The sequence below is a fragment of the Trichechus manatus genome, unplaced genomic scaffold (genome assembly GCF_000243295.1).
Source record: "Trichechus manatus latirostris isolate Lorelei unplaced genomic scaffold, TriManLat1.0 scaffold00076, whole genome shotgun sequence".
NCBI classification, from domain to species: Eukaryota; Metazoa; Chordata; class Mammalia; order Sirenia; family Trichechidae; genus Trichechus; species Trichechus manatus.
Window position 1 is genome coordinate 9,986,527 of NW_004444012.1, and position 14,295 is coordinate 10,000,821.

The following is a 14,295-nucleotide window of genomic DNA, read 5'->3' on the forward strand; positions in this document are numbered from 1 at the left end:
CACTTACTGTTGAAGATCAAAGACTACAGCCTTCAGTGTGGATTACACTTCAACATAAAGGAAACAGAAATCCTCACAACTGGACCAGTAAGCAACATGATAACAGGAGAAAACATTGACGTTGTCAAGGATTTCATTTTAATTGGATCTGCTATCAGCACCCATGGAAGCAGCATCAGGAAATCAAACGACGTATTGCATTGGGCAAATCTGCTGCAGAAGACCTCTTGATAAAGTGTTGAAAAGCAAAGATGTCACTTTGAGGACTGAGGTGTGCCTGACCCAAGCCATGGTGTTTTCAGTTACCTCATATGCATGTGAAAGCGGAATAAGGAAGCCTAAAGAAGAATTGATGCCTTTGAATTACGGTGTTGGTGAAGAATATTGGATATACGGCGAACTGCCAGAAGAAGGAATAAATCTGTCTTGGAAGTACAGCCAGAATGCTCCTTCGAAGTAAGAGTGGCGAGACTTTGTCTTACGTACTTTGGACATGTTATCGGGAGGGTTTGGAGAAGGAGATCATGCTTGGTAAAGTAGAGTGTCAGTGAAAAGAGGAAGACCCTCAGCGAGATGAATTGACAGAGTGGCTGCAGCAGTGGGCTCAAACATAGCAGTGGTTGTGAGGATGGTGCAGGACCAGGCAGTGTTTCGTTCTGTTGTACATAGGGTCTCTGTGAATTGGAAGTGACTCGACGGCACCTAACAATGTTGTCTCACAATTTCTGTGGGTCAGGAGTGCAGGCATGGCCTAGTCAATTGAGTCCTCTGCTTAGGGTTATACAGGGCTGCAAATCAGGATGGTGGATAGGCCTGGTTTCTCATCAAAGGCCTGACGGGGGAAGGATCTGCTTCCAGTTTCCCTCAGGTTGTTGGCAGAATTAATTTTCTTGCAGCTCTGTTAAGATGAGTGCCATACTCATATGTGATGGCATATACATAGTCAAGTATATCAGTCCCTTTGCCACAGTCCATTGGTTAGAAACAAACAACAGGTTCTGCCAAACTCGAGGGGGTAGAGATTACACAAATAAGTAGTATCAGGAGGCGGGGATCATGAGGGCCACCCTAAAGTCTGTTTGCCGCCATTTATGTTTATCATTTTTACTCTATACTATCTCATTTATTTCTATTAACTTCCCACTACCACCAAAAGAAGAAAAAAGAAGAGAGATAATTTGATTTGTGGTTCTGTTTTTCTTGCAGTGGGCCTAAAGTTGAATTCAGTGGATCCAACAGTGAGCATTGATCTTAAGTACTTGGGAGTACAGCTACCTTTGGCTCCAGCCACTAGCTTTCCTTTCTGGAACCTTACAGGAACCAACCCTGCCTCTCCTGGTGAGTGTGTAGCTTTGTAAAGTGAAACAGTTTTTCTTATTTAAAGTTAAGGTTATTTGTGATATAAATTAAAGTTACCTTTGTTAGAGACGGAAACCCTGGTGACGTAGTGGTTAAGAGCTGTGGCTGCTAACCAAAAGGTCAACAGTTTTAATCCACCAGGCGCTCCTTGGAAACCCTATGAGGCAGTTCTACTCTGTCCTGTAGGGTCGCTATGAGTCAGAATCGACTCGATGGCAGTGGGTTTTTGGGTTGTTAGAGACATTTTGGATATCCCATGTTCAGATCTTTTATTTATTGGCGTAGCCTTAACAGATGATTTCTAAATTTCAGAGAAAGTCTTAATCATTAATTAGATATAAAATACTGGCTTGCTAGCGTTTTGGTTATCTCTTTTTCTTTTTCTTTTATAGATGCTGGCTTTCCCTTTGTTTCTAGAACAGGGAAGACCAATGATTTCACCAAAATCAAGGGATGGAGGGGAAAGTTTCATAGTGCTTCTGCAGCTAGGAGTGAAGGTAATTAGTTAAGGTTTTTTTTTTTTTTTAATTCTAAATATATTCTGACATATGTAGTAGCCAAAGCCTTTTGTTAAAAGTAGTTCTCATTTTATTTCTTCATTTTTTTCTGTTCATGCTTTAAAGTGAACTGAAAATAAATTGTCTTGCTGATTTTTTATTCATTCTGTTTTCCCGTAATTGCAACCCTGGTTCAGTCCCTAACCATATCAGGCCTAAAAAATCTCTGCAGCCTTTTTAACTGCTCTTTCCATTCTGTTATTCTTACAGTTACAAAAAAACATCATTCTCAAGCATTATTTTTGAATATTAACTTTTAGAGCTCTCTACCATGATTTTAATAACCTAATACATCAAAGTGAACTTGTAATCTTAGTTTTTTGACCGTGTGACAGTTGCTCTCCTTTCGTAGTTTTTTTCCTTACTCCGTGCACTTTTTGACTGTTTACATTCTAACCAGATAAATTTACCATTGATTTGTGTAAAATAATTTTCCTCGTCTTTGTTGATGGTGTTTTTCAGTGTAATGCTCAGCTCTCTACTAAACTTGCTTTTTGTTCCCTTAAGAACTAAATTTTATACTCTTCTTTTCGTGACCTCACCTCTTCCCGAGCATTTTGTATCAGACTTCAGGTATTCCAGTCTTTTAAGTAATCCCTTGACATCTTATTGAGGTCTGATTTGATTTAAGTACATTATTTACTCTTGTGTTTTTACTTAAGTGTGGTCTAGATAGATCATAAGTTGTCAAAGATTGAAGATTCTTACGTTAATTACAGTGTGTACAATTGGCAAATAGTTAATGTTCAGTAAATATGTAACTTGATAATTTTAGGGTAAGACATAATTTGAGTAAACATCTTAAATTTCCATAGAGAATAGATTTTAATGTAATTAGTATCTGAGACTCAGTGTCTTCTCTTGGTTTTGTATTTTGCCTTCCTTCTGAGGAGGGACAGTTTAGAAGATTCAGTAGCTTGTAACCAATGTGCCTGGCATTTTTTAGTGTGTTTTTTCCCTAAAGATCCACCCTAGTTTTATTTATTTATTTATTTTTGTAAAATAGTTTTATTACAGATACACGTTTGTGTGATTTAAAAAAAAAGTATTAAGGCAACTTAGATAAACAATACAAAATTTTTTTGTTTGCCCTAGGTTGTTAAAAGTATCTTGTGTCTCTGTTTCTAGGAGGCAATTCTGAAGGTTCACTGAAAAACCGTTCTGCTTTCTGTAGTGACAAGCTAGATGAATATTTGGAAAACGAAGGCAAGCTGATGGAAACAAGCATGGATTTCTCTTCCAGCGCTCCCACATCTCCTGTGGTATACCAGCTTCCCACCAAGAGTACCAGCTATGTACGAACACTTGATAGTGTACTAAAGAAGCAATCTACCATTTCCCCTTCTACCTCTTACTCTTTGAAGCCTCATTCTGTACCCCCTCCTTCTCGAAAGGCGAAGTCTCAAAACAAACAGGCAAATTTCAGTGGCCGAACTAAATCAGCTTATAAATCCATCTTACCATACCCTGTTTCACCAAAACAAAAACACTCTCATGTGATTCCAGCAGATAGGGTTACCAAGAATTCTTCAAGCACGATCTCAGAAAACCAGGTGAATAACTTTGTTATGCCAACTTCAGAGGAAAATGTTTTCCCAAAGCAGATTAGTCTGCGGCAGGCACACCAACAACAGCAGCAGCTTCAGGGAACTCGACCTCCAGGCTTGTCTAAATCTCAGGTGAAGCTAATGGACCTGGAGGACTGTGCACTTTGGGAAGGAAAACCAAGAACCTACATCACCGAAGAGCGAGCAGATGTATCCTTAACAACTCTGCTCACGGCTCAAGTAAGTGTCTCCTGTTTTTCTGGAAGTGTATTAGTGCTTGGCTAGAAAGAGTGAGGTTAGTGAGGGGAAGTTGGGAATGGGGTTTTTTGGCAGGAAGTTTTAAGCATTTAGTTACCTTGGTTGCAAATAAAGGAAGGAGATGTCCTCTCCATTTCTCCTTTTTTACTGACTAGACCCTCAGGTCTAGATCTCTCCTGCCAGCAGAGGGAGACACTACAGTTGTGCTTTTGGTAACGCCCTTCTCCTGTGTGAAGGTAGCTGGCTGTTCTGAAAGTCTCTAATTACCTTCTCCAGCATGTGGACAAGTACATTTGCTAACCTTGTTAAAGCAACTTTGAAAATTCTGCTTAAAAGGTACTAAATTCCAGGAAAAAAAAATGTATATGTAAACCTATGGAGAAAAAAACGTTTGTTATTTGTAAAATTTTATATGGAGAATTTTTCATGTATTATTAATGCATCCATGTTGGCTGCCTCTGGGTGCATGTCAAATAATGCAACAACAACATGTTGGTCATTTTTAAATCATGAATTTTTATATTTTCCATTTTTTCATTCTGTGACTAAATTCTAGAGCTGAAGATCATCAGATGTTGGGACTAAATGCAGGATGTGTCCTTTATTCCTGAACACTTTGGTGTGTGTATTATGCCCTCCCCTTTTTATTAACTACTCTAGAGCAGGGATTGGCAGACGTTTTCTGAAAAGGGCTGGAGAGTAAATAATCTTAGGATTTGTAGGCCATACAGTCTCTTTCAGTTATACAGCTCTGCTGTTTAAGTGCTGTGGACAATTTGCAAATGAATGAGCCTGGCTGTATTCCATTAAAACTTTATTTACAAAACAGGCTGTATTTGGTCTGTGGGCATTAGTTTGTCAACCCCTGCCCTAGAGCATTATGTACAATTTTTATTGCAAATAAATCCATCTTTGTTGGTATTTTGGCTAATCAGTGAGAATGTTATTCTTCTGCCTGTCTGTGCCATGCGTTAGAATGGGAAAATGCTCACAGTCCTGTCTACATTTCTGATCTGTCTTTTGAATCTTTGTTAACCTTGTTCTGTTAGAGAAGAAGGCAGACCAGGCAGAGCAAATACATGACTCTAAGTCATATATTTGGGCAGTTTAGTAGAATTGTAATTTTCTACTTTAATTTTAGGCGTCTCTCAAAACTAAACCTATCCACACGATCATAAGGAAACGCGCTCCTCCCTGCAACAACGATTTCTGCCGACTTGGTTGTGTATGTTCCAGTCTAGCTCTGGAGAAGCGCCAGCCTGCCCACTGCCGCCGACCAGACTGCATGTTTGGCTGCACTTGTTTGAAAAGAAAAGTTGTCCTTGTTAAAGGGGGATCCAAAACTAAGCATTTCCAGAGGAAAGCTGTTCATCGAGATGCAGTGGTTTATGATGCTCTGGGAGAGGAGCCAAGGGAAGAAGGGGAGGAGGGCGGCAGGGAGGAGGAGGAACTCTTGAAAGAGAAGAAGAAGAGAAAGAAGCTAGAATACAGTGAGTATTCACTGGGGGTTAAAACAAGAGTTTTAATATTTTGGAAAACTGCTTATTTGAGAACAGTAATACCTACTTTCATCCTGCTCCACTTGTCCATATTTTGAGAAATCATTATTAATCTTTCAGTGTGCATTCTGTTTGGCATGTGTGATAAATGCTCACACACACATGCCCCTTTTTAAATGGAATTTTTCTCTGAGAATGGCTTTTTTAAAAAAATTATGCTTTAGGTGAAAATTTACAGCTCAAGTTGGTTTCTCGTGCAAAAATTTATACACACATTGTTATGTGACCCTAGTTGCTATCTCTGTAATGTCACCACACATTCCTCCTTTCCACTCCGATTTCCCGTGTCCATTCAACCAGTTCCTGTCCCTTTCTGCCTTCTCATTTCACCTCCGGACAGGAGCTGCCCATTTAGTCTTGTGTATCTGCTTGAACTAAGAAGCACGTTCTTCATGAGTATCATTTTATGTCTTGTAGTCCAGTCTATTCTTTGAAGAGTTGACTTCGGGAATGGTTTTAGTTCTTCATTAACAAGAGAGTGTGGGGGCCATGTCTTCTGGGGTTCCTCCAGTCTCTGAGCATTAAGCCTAGTCTTTTTACTAGAATTTGAATTCTGCACCCCACTTTTCTCCTGCTCCATCAGGGACTTTCTGTTGTGTTTCCTGTCAGGGTGGTCATTGGTGGTAGCCCGGCACCATCTAGTTCTTCTGGTCTCAGGCTGATGGAGTCTCTGGTTTATGTGGCCCCTTTTGTCTCTTAGGCTAATATTTTCCTGCGGCTTTGGTGTTCTTCATTCTCCTTTGCTCCAGGTGGGTTGGGACCAATTGATGCATCTTCGGTAGCCACTTGCTAGCTTTTAAGACCCCAGATGCCACTCACTAAAGTGGGATGCAGAACATACTCTTAATAAACTGTGTTACGCTAATTAACCTAGATGTCCCCTGAAACCATGGTTCCCAGACCCCTGCACCTGCTATACTGTCCATTGAAGTGTTTGATTGTGATCAGGAGACTTCTTAGCTTTTGTTCAGTCGCGTGGTGCTGACTTCCCCTATATTGTGTGTTGTCCTTCCCTTAACCTAAGATAATTCTTGTCTGCGATCTAGTGAATTCCTCTCTCCCTCTCTCCTCACCCTCATAACTATCAAAGAATGTTTTCTTCAGTGTTTAAACCTTTTCTTGAGTTCTTACAATAGTATTCTCATACAATGTTTGTCCTTTCGCGATTGACTAATTTCACTCAGCATAATATCTTCCAGATTCATCCATATTATGAGAAGTTTCACAGATTAATTGTTGTTCTTTATCGTTGCATAGTATTCCATTGTGTGGATGTACTATGATTTGTTTATCCATCTGTTGATGGGCACCTAGGTTGTTTCCATCGTTGTGCTATTGTGAACAGTGCTGCAATGAACATGGGTGTGCATATATCTGTTCGTGTGATGGCTCTTATTTCTCTAGGATGTATTCCAAGCAGTGGGATTGCTGGAGCGTATGGTACTTCTATTTCTAGCTTTTTAGGGAAGCGCCAAGTCAATTTCCAAAGTGTTCGTACCATTTTACATTCGCATCAGCAATGTATAAGTGTTCCAGTCTCTCCACAACCTCTCCAACATTTATTACTTTGTTGTTTTTTGGATTAATGCTAGCCTTGTTGGGGTGAGATGGTATCTCATTGTAGTTTTGATCTGCATTTCTCTAATGGCTGATGATCTTGAGCATTTCCTCGTGTGTGTGCAAGCCACCTGAATGTCTTCCTTGGTGAAGTGCCCGTGCATATCCTTTGCCCATTTTTTAATTGGGTTATTTGTCTTTTTGTGGTTGAAGTTTGTAGTATCTTATAGATTTTAGAGATTAGAGCCATAGTGTTTTAAGTACAAACAAAAGGGTTATTAAGAACCTAGAAGACTGAGTGAAAATTCTAGGGGAATTGGGAAGGTAACATTTATTAGGAGACATTTGATTAGAAAGAAGACAGACCACTTCTTTCTCGAAACTCGTTTCTTCTGCTCATGGCTTCATTACTTCTGTTAATACACGCTAGTCTGATTCTCCTAATTCTGTCTTTTCTTACCTATACTAGCTCTTTTTTCTGAATTTCGGCTAAAGAACAGCAGGGTCTCTAGTGTAGTGTTTAAGGGCACAGTGAAGTGCTTTATCTTGGACCCCAGGCTGTGTAAAGGAATCAAGTATAACAGTAGACTAATGGAGAGGAAGAGACTGAGGTCTGTTATTCTTGCCCTTGTGGGGAGTGTGTCTGTTTTCATGACTTCAGCTGACAGTTCTAATTTTTAATCACCTATTGTATTTGATTATGTTGTTGTCACTTCAGTCTTAGATGTCAGAAGCAGAACTGAACTTTACCCTTCCCAATAAGCTCCTTTTATGGAGGGTTAGAAAAATCCTTGAAGGGGATTGAAAGAGGTTGAATACTACAATAGTGCCTGTCCTTTTAAGGCATTTTTATTTCTGTAATAGAATTAATATGTGTTAATATATAAGATAACTAACAACACTGGAAAATAAAGTTTTTGCCAAATTAGTTGTAGAGACTTTTCATATACCATTTTGATTGTGAGGTCATCGTGGCCATCCTTTTTATAAATGCATTCCTCTCCTCAAAATACATACTCACACAGTCACTGCATGTACTCCCTCTTCCCCTTCCCTGCTTTGTTCTTTCTTATTAAGCACTTACCACTAACAGATTTTTCTTAATTTGTGGTGTTTATTGCCTGTCTTTCACACCCAACTTAAATGTAAGCTACATTAAGGCAGGGATTTTTGTCAGTTTTGTTCCTTACTGTATCTGCAAAGTCTGACCCAAGTTGCTAATATTGTGTGCTGTCAAGTTGATTCCAACTCAGAGCGACCTTATCAGACAGTAGAACTGCCCCATAGTGTTGCCTAGGCTGTAGTCTTTACGGGAGCAGATCGCCAGGACTGCTCTCCCTCGAAGCCGTTAGGAGCCAAGCACTTTAACCATTGCACCACCTGGGCTGACATTCAAATAGTTGAATGCATGAATGAATACTGGGGTATTCATTTCTGAATTATGTGATAAATGAGCCAGGGTTTAAAAGATGGATAACAGAGAATTCTAAATAGCTGAGTAACTGGCTCATTAATCACTTTAGCATTGAAGGTTTTTTCCTCTTATTTTAATCTTCAATTTTATTCAGCGTTTTGAGGTTGTGCTTTGAAGGAGCTCCTTGGACAAAGATGTTCTTCACAAGTGGGGTCTTAATGTTCAGAGCAAATACACTTCATTTGAAATCAGGGGCAGTTTGAGTTTTGCTTTGTCATGAGAGATTAATTGAACTAGGTATTTGAATGAAGTGTGAGTATTGCTCAGGATCGTTTTATGTGACTTTAGGAAGAAGTTTTGGATCTCTGACTTTGAACCAGATTCATCCCCTCTGACGACTGACCAAACCCAAAAAAAAAAAAAAAAAAAACCCATTGCCGTGGAGTCGATGCCAACTCGTAGTGACCCTGTAGAACGGAATAGAACTGCCCCATTGGATTTCCAAGACCATAATCTTTACAGAAGCAGACTGCCACATCTTTTTCCCGTGAAGTAGCTGGTAGTTCTAATCACCAACCTTTCGGTTCGCAGCTGAGCACTTTAACTACTGTGCCACCAGGGCTCCTTGAAGACCAACCATTAGAATGGAAAATACAGTGTTCGCTTCTCTGGAGCTGTCTTATTTATGGGGAGTGGCAATTTGCTTGTGGAATAAAGCCAGGATCCCCTTAACCTAAATTGTGTATTAAATTTGTTTAAATAATGAACCCGTGTTTTCTTTGTGCAGAACTTCTTGATAGAATGATTTCGCCTCAGTTGGGTTTTGTTGTTTTTATATTGATATAAATGTTTTTGCTCCTGTGCTGAGGTCAGGTTGTCTTGTGATCATGATTCACCATCAGAAGGCAACGGTAACAGCTTGGTCTGTGGAACTAGTTTGCCTGGGTTTGATCCTGGTTCTTTCACTTACTGCTTACACTCCCCTGGACCTCAGCTTCTTTAAAATGGGAACAATAATAATATTTACCTTGGGGCTCTTGTAATAGTTAAATGAAGTAAAGCACATTAAGTGCTTGGAACAGGCACACATAGTAAGGTTCAATAAACGTTGGCTTTGTTATTTGTAAAATAAAGTGTGATACAGAGTGGTATCTCTTCAAGAAAGCCTTTTCTGACCATGCTAAGTATAATAACATCCCCTGTTAACTCTTCATCCCCTTACCCTGATATATTTTTTTACATGACACTTACCATTACTTGATTTTATGTATCTGTTCTCTCCTACTGGGTTATAAACTCTGTGAGGGCAAGAACTTCGTTTTCTTCATTGCTGTGTTTATTCTAGAGCCTAAAACTGTATCTCGTTCATAGTAGATGTTGGATAAATGTTTGGTAAGGTTTATTTAGGGAGCATCTATTTGATTGTTTTAATTAGTCATTGCCTTTTGTGAGAGAGCATATTTTGTTTTGGCAATGCCTCAGCATTGAACTTTTCTTGACAAAAGTGCCTAAAATCTTACTCTTTTTGTTAAGCTATATGTGAAACAGAGCCTGAACAGCCCATCCGACATTACCCATTATGGGTGAAAGTAGAAGGTGAAGTAGATCCAGAGCCAGTTTATATTCCAACTCCCTCTGTCATTGAGCCCATGAAACCATTGTTGTTGCATCAGCCAGAAGTTTTATCTACTACTGTGAAGGGCAAACTGCTCCCTGGAATTAAAGCTGCAAGGCCCTATACTCCCAAACCCAATCCTGTGGTAAGCTTTGAGTTTCATTTTTTGTTGCAAGTTATAAGTATTTATAAAAAAGATAGGTTGCAGCCAGATTTTTGGTTGATATTCTGTGAATCATTTTGTTCTCAGGTAACATATCTGTAAGACACCTTCCTTTCTAGTTTAATCATTTTAGTTTCTGGCACTTTAAAAAATGCCATAAAAGTAGAGGTGAGTAGTATTAATTCTTAAAAAATAGCCCAGTCTCTTTTCAGGAGGGTCATAGAAAGGTGGGCTTTTTGACATGACTTGCAGAAAGTCTTTTAAAGATAATCGTATTCCTGTAGTGTAGAATATTGAGTAATTGAGATAGGTAGTGCATATTACTAGTAGAAAAACATTAAGGAAAATCTTGAAAAGTAACTCATTTTGTCAAGCAAATTTCTTTATATACAGTAATGTCAATAAAATTCAAGATTCAAAATAACAGGTAATATTTATAATAACTATATGAAGACTAATAGGTAAAAGTGAGAGCTGATACTTGCTTGTATTAATAGCTGAAGCAAATCTGATTATCAGATCCCTTCAGTCTTCCCACTCCAGTGAACTGGAAAAGATCCTCTAGTTTAAAGCTGCTGTGTGGTCTGTGTACCCAGTCCTGGTTTGCAAACTGTTACTGATCTAGATGAGATAGGTACAGAAAACAAGAGTAAATATTTAGAGACTTTTATAGCAAATCGATAGAGTAATTTCATGTCTGTTTAATCTAATCTAAAAAGCTTGGCCTTGTATTTTACATGTCTTTGTGTTTTGTTTTTCTAGTAGTTTGTTGTTACTGTATTTTACAAAGTCTGTGATTGATAATTAACAAATGCATCCTTCACTGCAGATAGTTTGAGAAGCATTGCTCTGGTATGATCTGAAATTTATTAATAGAGAACCAGAATCCTTCTGACTGCTCCCAAACTCAGCGCATATGAACTGTACTCATAGTATCTCATGCTGAAGTTTGCCTTTAAAAATTTCTACTGTTGTAATAGAAACAAAGATTAAACATCCTTTTTTTTTGAGTCTAGGAGAGTCTTCCCAATGTATAGAATGTTTTGTTGTATGAAACTTACAGATTCGGGAAGAGGACAAAGATCCAGTCTACTTGTACTTCGAAAGTATGATGACTTGTGCCCGAGTTCGAGTGTATGAACGAAAAAAGGAAGACCGGAGACAACCATCCCCATCCCCATCCCCATCCCCATTATTTCAGCAGCAGAGCTCATGCCATTCTAGTCCTGAGAACCGTAGTGCAAAGGTGAATTGCTTGTTGCATAGTTTCTCTCTTTACCTTCCAGTTGCCTGTTGCTGGTATTAGAATTTGCATTGTACTCTCAAATAATTTAGAGTCTGGTGGAGTAGCGAAGGCAATCAGTTATCTGTAATTATTAGGGTTTGCATCTTTCCACATTGGTGAATTTTCTAATTAACTGAAGCTTGTCCTGTTAAACATCAGACATTTTGCCTTCCTTACTAGAATACACTGTAAGATCCAGTGTAAATCCTTTTCTTGGTGACTCAGTCACTATTAAGAACATCAGCAAACAAGACTACTTGTTTTTGACCAGGGCTGTATAATATGATAGCAGTGCAGCTGTGCGTGCAAATGTGAAGTTGTTGACTTCTTAGTCGTTCGAATGACTTAAGCTTCTTTGAGAAATTTAATGCTTATGTCCAAGTCTCTATAGATATAAAATCTATGTTGAAATGTTCCTGTGTCATTCTCTTCTTTAGGAACCTGATTCTGAGCAGCAGCCCTTGAAACAAGTCACCTGTGACCCGGAGAATGATTCTGATAAATCACAAGGTCAGAATGAAAGCTTGATTTTATAATTTGATAGTATTCATGTAGGTCCAGATTATAATAACACTGAAGGAAAACCCAAACTGTCAATCAGAATATGTTTATGTACCCTGTTTCTAACTTCTACTAAAAACAGACAATAGGTAAAAGTGTTTTCCCATTCCTTGGTCTATTTAACACGCCTGTTCTGAAAAATAAAAGAAAATTCAGTCTTGTTGATATGGTATGTTGTTGCAAGAGACATTTAAGATAAGTCAGTGATTTTTTTCTTAACCTCTTTCCAAACCCTGGCGATGTTGGCATTGGCGCTTATTGTAATTTTGCTTCAGGTTTTAGTAGCTGCCACCATTGGAGAAATGGAGAGCGAGAAAGGAATATCACTGGTTTATCTAGCAGACTGCTGCCAGAGTTACTATGATGAGAGGTAGTGAGCGACCAGGGAGTTACCTGTTTGTTTTTGGTTGGCTTCTTAAGACTTCTGACACCTCAGCAACAGTGCTTCCTAACTTTTTTTAATGTCATGGTATACATGGAAAATGATGATTCTGTAACACACTGAGCTAAGTGAAGCGAGACTGCTAGGATGGAGGGAACCTGCCTGAGAGCAGGATCGTCCTCAAGGGCTGACGCCTGAGGGCTGACGGGGTCTGTATCTTGGCATACCTGTAATTATAGCACATTGGTCGGAAGCTTGCTATAGAAATCTAAGTGTCTAGTGAAGTATATTTGGAGCTGTGGTGGTGCAGTGGTTAAGCACACTTGGCTGTTAACCATAAGGTCAGTGTTCTAACCCACCAGCCACTCCACAGGAGGAAGATACGGCAGTCTGCTTCTGTAAAAATTACAGCCTTGGGACCCCTATGAGACATTTCTGCTCTGTCCTGTAGGGTCGCTATGAGTCAGAATCAATGATAACAGGTAGTGAAATATATATCTAGTTAACATGTTGCCGTGAATGTAAATGTACTTGTATGGTGAGTGATCGGTACACATGGAAGAAATTGAGCAATCATATCTAGAGGCACATTAAGTATTTCAGAAGTATTTGCTGTAGAAACTAGGGTACAGTGCACTTTCTTTTTAGTTAAACCAGAACACTCTCTTATTGTTCTTTAGTAGGGTTGCCTCTACCGTTCATGCATTACAGAGCATCTTGTGGTATCTTTGCTCTGCATATGTGGATAGCAGAATACTAAGCTGTACCAAACAAGCTTAACCTTGGTCATGCTTTGTTTGCAACATAACACTTTATTTTAGAGCAGTCTTGAGAGACCCCACTCCTTTTTTACTACAGAGCCCAGTCAGCAGGATTGTGAGTACTAATGTAGTCTGATTCTCTAGGATCTTTCTTCTTCCTGGAAAACCCCCGAATTGGGAGTGTTAAGCTATGTATTGGACTATCACCGAAAGTACATGGGAATGAGACAGAGTAACTGTTGAATTTTTTTGCCCCTGGCACTTTTCTGAGGACTGAGGAAAAATAAAAATCTTTCAGAGCTTATTACAATACTGTGATGCAGAAATATCTTTCAATTTTTTATTAGAAAAGAGCTGGAAGTCTTCCTGCAATGAGGGGGAATCGTCTTCTACCTCCTATGTGCATCAGAGGTCACCTGGTGGTCCCACCAAACTGATAGAAATCATCTCAGACTGCAACTGGGAGGAGGATCGGAACAAGATTTTGAGCATCTTATCCCAGCACATCAATAGCAACATGCCACAGTCACTTAAGGTGGGCAGCTTCATCATTGAGTTGGCTTCTCAGCGAAAGAGCCGGGGCGAGAAGAACCCTCCTGTTTATTCTTCTCGTGTGAAAATCTCTATGCCATCATGTCAAGACCAAGATGATATGGCTGAGAAATCTGAATCAGAGACTCCTGATGGTCCATTATCCCTTGGGAAAATGGATGATCTCACTTCTATGCAGACAGATGCCTTGGATTCAGTGAGGGAAAGATTGCATGGAGGCAAAGGTCTGCCTTTTTATGCAGGGCTTTCTCCTGCAGGGAAGCTTGTGGCCTATAAACGTAAACCCAGTTCAAGCACATCTGGGCTTATCCAGGTGAGAATTATCTTTAATCTGGGTATAGCATCTTTTTATACTTAGGTAACATTTTTAGATTTCAGAGCCCCTTGTGGGCTTTATATCATGTGGAGCCCCATATTAGCTTATAATTTTCTCTGTAGTCTTCCCAGAAAGTTGCTCTTCTTAAACTTTATGCCTGGCCCTGGTGATACTTTGACAACTAAGCAAGGGTAGTTCGGGGTTTAGTCTAGTTCTTGGAATTTATCATTGGTAGACAGCTTTAGTGTTTTCTAAATCCGTATATAGGATGTTAGGTATAGGTAGTAAAGGGAAGGTGAAATTGACTTTAAGAGAGGCATTACATGTTTGAAACTTGGGAAAATTTTTAATTGAATAAGGTGTTACTTAAATAGATGAGATTTTAAAATTCTCTTAACAATTTCTGATT

At 39.2% G+C, this 14,295-nt stretch overlaps 1 protein-coding gene across 5 annotated transcripts in view; it reads left to right on the forward strand.

Moving 5' to 3' along the window:
* Positions 1–14,295, forward strand: part of MGA (MAX dimerization protein MGA) — an 80,814-nt gene that overhangs the window by 37,803 nt on the left and 28,716 nt on the right. For 4 of the 5 annotated variants that reach the window (XM_023735145.1, XM_023735144.1, XM_023735146.1 and 1 more), the window contains exons 6-13: positions 1,207–1,338; positions 1,752–1,856; positions 3,045–3,703; positions 4,863–5,211; positions 9,785–10,011; positions 11,093–11,275; positions 11,752–11,824; positions 13,366–13,883. In XM_023735145.1, coding sequence (XP_023590913.1) covers positions 1,207–1,338; positions 1,752–1,856; positions 3,045–3,703; positions 4,863–5,211; positions 9,785–10,011; positions 11,093–11,275; positions 11,752–11,824; positions 13,366–13,883 — 2,246 coding nt within the window. The remainder of the gene's footprint in view (positions 1–1,206; positions 1,339–1,751; positions 1,857–3,044; positions 3,704–4,862; positions 5,212–9,784; positions 10,012–11,092; positions 11,276–11,751; positions 11,825–13,365; positions 13,884–14,295) is intronic. The other variant, XM_023735148.1, reaches the window with a different exon arrangement.